The following is a 6,734-nucleotide window of genomic DNA, read 5'->3' as shown; positions in this document are numbered from 1 at the left end:
GGGGGTTGTGTGAGGGGAAGGTGTTTTAAGACTTATTTCTCATTATCCTACTTTGAGATTTGTATGGTAATAAATTAATTTTTTCCCCCAAGTCGAGTCTCTTTCGCCCATGATGGTAAATGCTGGATGATCTCTCCCTTTCCTTCTCCTGACACACGAGCCTTTCGTTGTATTTTCTCTCCCCTGTCCTGTGAGAGCAGCTTTGATGGGCACCAGGAGTCCAGCCAGGGTCAACCCACCACAACGACGAACCCAGTCACAAGCTCCAAAGCCTATTTGCTATCTGACTCGGCAAAAGCAGTGCGAGGCGGCCTTTTCCCTCGGCGCGGTTTACGACACACTGCCGGGGCCGCGCTCCCCACAGTGTCGCACCACAAACCACCGCCGCCGCCAAACACCCGACTCTCTCTGCCCTCAGCCAGGCGTCCTCCTCAGCGGCGACACAGGAACGGGAGGCCGTACTGGGCAGGCGCAGCCGAGGAGGGCTGGAAGGAAACACCCCCCGGGGGCGCCGCAGGCAGCGGGACGCAGCTCCCCACCGCCCCGCCGCCCCAATGAGCAGCCCCAGCGCCTGCCCGGCCCCCGCCCCGCCCCGCTCCGCGCTCCGGGAGTGGCGAGGGAGGCCGGCCCCCTCCATCACGGGGCGGCGGGCGGGGCCGGCCGGCCGCGGGGAGACGGCTTTGTGCTCCCATTGGCTTGTCTCCGCCAAGGGACGCCTGTGGTTGGCTGCGGCAGCTGCCGCTCACAGCGCGCTGGCGGTGGCGGGCGGCGGCGGCGGCGGGCGGGGAGGTGCCGGGGCGGGTGGCGCTGGCCGGAGGTCACTCGGCGCGGTGCGCAGCATGGCCGCGGCTGTGGTGCTCGGGGGACCTGCGGGCTGGTGGCGCTGGCACAGGCGGGTCGCGGCGATGGGTAAGGACCCCTCCCCTCGGCACCAGCGGCTCCGCTCTGACCGCCGGGCGGTCGTTGCCAGGCGGGGAAAGGCCGGGCCTTCCCGGGGACTCGGCCGGGGAGCGCTGCCGCCGCGCTGCCCTTGGCGCCCATGGGCCCTCCGCACCCACGGGCCCGGTGCAGCGGCCGGCCCCGCGCCTGGCGGGCCCCGGAGCCGCCTGGCCGTGCAGCACCCCCGGGGAGGGTCCCCCCGGGGCAGCGCGGGGGGTTGTCGGTGGCCCGGCGCGCTCCCGCGAAGCGGCTCCCGCTGCCGCGTTATTTGAGGCCGTGCTGAAGCTTCGGAGTGGCTCAGCTCAATAAATGCTTTCATTCATTTACTTAAAATAGCATGCCTGGAAATTATCAGAGCCCACGAGTAGTTCCTGTAGCATCAGTGACGTGTTGGCAGTACCTGTTACCTAAATTTGGGCTGTTCGACCCTCTCGATCATTGTATATGATTATTGCCCTTAAATTGAAGGTAAATCCAATAGCACTTCCTCGTGTTCCAGCTCCGCAGGCAGTCACTTGCACATATGGTTGGTTCGCAGGCAGTGGACGGAGCAATCACCTTTAAATGTCCTGTCAGTGTAAGTGAAGGAAGAATATGTTTGCAGAACTGGACCTAGACGTTTTGCCTTTTCAGAGTCCTGAAAATCACACTTTTGTTTCCGGGTACTGTTTCCATTGCTGAAGTAAATGATTGAAAATATACTTTTAGTAGTCTTTCCAATATCATTTTGATAGCAGCCTGTGGCTCGTGTGTGTCACTGTATAGTTAGGCTCCACAACAAATAAGTGAAAGTTTTTCAAGTAGGAAAGAGGAAGAAATATATATTTTTAATGGTATATGGTTCTGAAATCCTGACACTTAACAAAGTGTTTCAAGAATTACTCAATTACTTTTAAGTAACTTTTAAACATTTGTAATTCCCCTTTGAACCTCATTTAAACTGATCAATGAAAAGTGTTTGACAATTTTGAAATTAGCTTTCAGTGTAATTTTTGCTTGACTGTCTCTTTTTCATCAATGCATGATTTTTTTTTTTTTTGCAGTTGCAGCTCTGGTGGTGTGCTAAGTAATAGCTCAGGTGCAGCAAGTGTATTGATCACATGCTAGTAAAGTTAAATACAGGAGAGCCGTTTGTGTATTTAGTACCTTCTGTGATACCACAGTTGGAAGCAGTAGCTTTCAATGTATTTTGAACTTTCAGTGCATGGTAGCTGTTGTAATTTTCTGTAAGAGCTTTGAAATCCACTGTCTTTGTCATTGTCCCAATGGTCATGTTTAATGTAGAGAAGTTGGAAGAGATTTTGGGTTTTGGTGGTAAGCGCAGGTGTGAGGAGCAACCAAAAGCACTACACTGGCCCTTAAAGTTGAAAAATACTGTTTGCATTTGCCTGAAGACCTGAGCGGGAAAATGTGACTAAGTCTAAGGAGAAATTGTGACTTTCCCAAGAAACTTGCATAGAACAGAATTTCACCCACAGCATTGAACCTCTGGCTTAGTCAGTAGTGACTGTGCTGAAAGTCCTGTTGGCTCTGAAAAGTGTTCATGGGATGAAGGTCTAAGCATTAAGCCTTCTTAACTGCTAAGCTCTACTGCTTAGTTATATGTCGAGGTTTCCCCATCTCTAATGCGCTTATTAGGCTTGCCATCCTATTCTTTAGTTTCGAATAGCCTGCAAGTTGTCTTTTGAGCAGTGATTTCTTCACCTGTCATTCTGAGTGAAACGCCATCCTAGTGAAAGAACTCTGCTGGATCCGAGAGCTGTCCAACACCACAGCTTGGTTAGTGAGCACACTGTCTCCATTCACTTATGAATGCTCCTCAGTTACTTGTCAGTTGCTCTTTGCAGCTGGTGCAGACCATGATGGTTTGTTTCTTCTGTATGTTTACACCAGAGACTGTTAAATCGTCAAGGAGGAAAATAACAGAGTGCAGATTTTGGAGGAGCATCTAGAGTGTGTATGTTCTGTATTAGCAAGTTGGATAGAGACTTCGTATTCTTATGATCTGCAGCTGGCAGTCACTGGCGAAGGTGCTTCATTCAGAGGATGTATATGACCTTACTTGGAAATACATTTTTGATGGATGTGGAGAAATCCTTCCTGGGCACTACTAGGGGGGATAAAGTGGGGGTTAATGAGGTATCATGGCTGAGAAAGGAAGATTTTCTGGTGAATGAAGATTTATCAACTTAGGGAGCTGTTCATCAGAGAAGACAGTACCCTGCTAGAGAAAGAAAATGTCTCTACAAGTAATTTTGAATGAATAGTAGGGACCCATTCAGTTAATAGTTAAATACTACTTTTGTTGATGCAGGAGCTGTGTTCGAACTGTCAAATGATTTCATGCTCTGTTGCACAGAAGCATTAATTACAAAGCAAGGATTATGACAGAAAGACCTACCATGAAAGAAGTCGAGCACATTACTAAATTGAGGGATCAAGTGTACACTTGATACTCTTTTATACAAAAAGTACTTCCTACATGTTTTTGTCCTTAATGTATTCGGAAACATTTAATGAGGTATAGCTGCAGATAAGAAAAATGAGGTAAGAAGACTCTGACTGTTGCAAGATAGCATGTCTGGTTTTCATCAGTAGACCTTTACAGAGGCAAGGAAAAGTAAATTGGATGTTTTCAGTGTAAAGATGGCCAAATTTTGAATCAGACAATCTCCTTAAATTATAATCTTGGCAGAGTGCAGTTCTCAAAATTATTGCATAACGTTTAAAAGCCAATGACCCTGGGGCAATTTAAATTCCATTGGCAAAGCTGCTAGGAGCAGAAAGACCTCATTCTGCCTGTGTACAGCTGGCCTCTCTTAACTTCTATGTTTCTCCATCTAGTTTCCTCCAGGATCTAGATCAGTAGAGGTTTTGTGAGTATCCATAGAGAAGTCTGCACAAAATACAGAAGCTCTCTCTGATCTCTTTTTTCAAAACAGGAAGGAGAAAAGGGATCGTGTCTTCTCTTGTACTAGACTTACAATGCTAAATCAGTGGCAAAATCCTTGTTTGGTGGCTTATATTGAATTGTTTCCCTCTCCTTGTTAAATTACTTCATATGCAACTGTACTTCCCGAGCAAAACCAGCGACTTAAGTAGTTGAGCTTCCTCTGGGCATCTTCCCATGCTCCTGTTACATCTCACCGACTGGGCTGGGAAAGAACTCAAGTTTGATTGATCCAGAGAGATCAAGAATATTAATGCAACCACTTTGATTAGGAAATTCATATGGGACAGGAATATGTGGGCTATTCTCTATTGTGCCAGATTTATTGGTTTCATTTGACTGCAGAGCTAGGGATTCCAACCCAAGAGCTAGAAATTTTGGAGAACATGGTTCAGAATAGATTTTATAAAGCCAAAAAGTAAGTAATATAGTTGAGATTACAATTTGAGAGTTGCTGGTTTCTCAGTCCTGTTCTCAGCCACTTAGGCTGTGCTTTCCCTCAGAGTACAAGCATACTGGACCTTCTCCAGCTCTACTGTCTGTGGTCCTATCCAGCTATTAGTTCCATTTTGTTTGAATACGAAGAGATTTCCTCTGCAGTGCATATTGTAGTGACTGTGCAGTGTGGTATTTGCAGTGAATTCAAGGCACCACTGGAGCTGAAATTCCTTCTCAGAACTGTAAGAGTCATTAGGTTGGGAGACAGTGTAAAATGAAATGTAAACATCTGAAATTGTCTAAACTTGTAACTGTAATCGTTCAGGTTAAAAAGAGAATTGTTTTCAGTACCTTTATATAGAGGCTTGAAAACAGAAGTTTTAAGTTTTAGGTCATTGACAGGCCAGGTACTCTATGGTGAAGATTGCAAACTCTGCATTTCTGAGTTTACTCTCTTAATGGATGTGTTCTATTCAAGAAGAGGCATTCAGAGATTCATAAATGCTTGCTGATTTTTTAATCAAACTATTTTTAAGGTTAAATTCTTGTGAAATTGTAGATCAGATCAAGTGTTTCTATTGTAGGCTGACTTTTCAAAGCAAAACATTTTAATCTGTATTGTCTGTAAGCCCCCAACATGGCAAGAGGGTCATAAGTTGATCCTCCTCATCAGTGGAGTCTCCATAGTCATGGGGCTCGGTGAGCACATGTTCCCTCAAGAAAATAATGAAGAATGTCCTGGGGAAAGCCCGAATTCTTTGGAGTCATTGTAGCTGTAGCTGGTTTTGCTCTCTATTAACTTGATCTATAGATTAACCTATGTTGCTGGTTCTGTTCCCAGTGAAAGAGAATTAGTTGCACATGGTATCAGTGCTTACTTTGAAAATACCTTCTGTTGCTTCTCTATCTTCTGTTAGAAATTGAATCTGGACTGGGCATTTTTCCAGCCATGTGATTGCAGCGGGTTACCGTAAATTTTATGGTTGAAGTAAAATGGACTCAATACCACAGGGACAGTTCCTGCAAATGCTTGTACGATCGATGGGATTAGTTAAGCCTACGTGTATGTGGCTTTGCAGAACACCAATCCTTAGGTGTTTGAATTATACATTTATTTCAAAACCGAGCCTGTGCCATGTAGCAAATGGTAAACATGCCTAGATATTCAAGCTGGACATCACTTTCCGTGATAGCACCTGTGGAGTTTCATTTAATATGAAGATGTGAAAAACCATGTCTTCTTAAACATCCTCTGTTTGGCAAACCCCCACTGTCTTAAGCAGTCATTAAAAAATATGCCATGATTCTAAATGCAGTTGATTCAAATTTAATTGAAATCAGCTCTGTTAGATATGTCTGTGAGCTAATTTCATCAGTCCTTAAAAGCAGTTTTCTTCTATTTGAGTATCTGGGGATCTGGAGTTTTTTCAAAGCTGTTAGTCAAATTATATCGTTTTAAAGTGGCTAATTTAACATTAGGCTGTGAAAAGTTAAACCACACTGAGTAGTCAGAAGCCGAGTCAGGAATAGGATTATTTCTCTAACAGGTCCCAATTCCTGTGGATTTGAATATGTTCTAGTTAGCACAGACAGCAAATGGTTCCTGATTCATGAACTAAGACGAGAGAAAATCAACAGAGAGACAAAGGGGGACATAATAGAATACAGTGACTCAAATCTAATAATATCAACAGCATGTTGCCTTGTGTTCAAGCTTAGCTGTTGCTATGCCTTGTGGGGATATTGCAAAATTATGATTTTCAAGGAAGGTCTTGTAGTAGAAGAATGAGTTGGTTTCATGGATATTTACATTGTGAAGAGCTGCCTTAGAGAAGTAATAGAAATGCTTGTTGGCAACAGGTTTGTCATTGCAGTCCAATTACCAGTTGATGTCTTCATAGTAAGATGTGATGATAGCCATGGAAAGTCATCAAAGCAAAGCAGTCTTAGGTGACATAATAGAGAAAAGTATGGCAGGATGCAAAGAAGGAGCAACAGAGAGTAGCACGGGCAAAATGTCCTTCTGAATCCTCAATATTTCCATGAAGATCAAGGCAAGATTTTTTCTATTAAGTTGACCCAGATGACCGTGTGACCATGTTCTGAAGTAGCTGAGATCTCAGATACGATGAAGGAGGAATCGATCAAATTTAAGCAGATCATGGTCGGGTCTTCTAAGCTATAGGTGCGAGTGACAGGCATCACTACTGGTGTTCTGATACAGAAAAAAAGGTATCAAGAAAGTTTTTTGGAGATGATGAAGAATTTCTTGATGGTTAGATGTCCATGAGACCGTGTCAGAAAAGCAGCGATCAGGATAAAAGTAAAGAGTCTACAAGAGTGAGCCTAGCCACGGTAGCCAGATTTATGCTTCTGATAAGGTTACTTGGAATTCACAAAGATGACT

General features: G+C 44.8%; 1 protein-coding gene across 1 annotated transcript in view; it reads left to right on the top strand.

Moving 5' to 3' along the window:
• The first annotated feature begins 641 nt into the window (after nt 1-641).
• Nucleotides 642-6,734, top strand: part of HIBADH (3-hydroxyisobutyrate dehydrogenase) — an 86,238-nt gene continuing 80,145 nt past the window's right edge. Inside the window, exon 1 of the mRNA XM_030508795.1 lies at nt 642-909. Coding sequence (XP_030364655.1) covers nt 840-909 — 70 coding nt within the window. The 5' untranslated portion in view covers nt 642-839. The remainder of the gene's footprint in view (nt 910-6,734) is intronic.

The sequence above is a fragment of the Strigops habroptila genome, chromosome 1 (genome assembly GCF_004027225.2).
Source record: "Strigops habroptila isolate Jane chromosome 1, bStrHab1.2.pri, whole genome shotgun sequence".
In the NCBI taxonomy this organism is placed as follows: domain Eukaryota; kingdom Metazoa; phylum Chordata; class Aves; order Psittaciformes; family Psittacidae; genus Strigops; species Strigops habroptila.
This window is presented reverse-complemented; position numbering and strand designations above follow the sequence as displayed.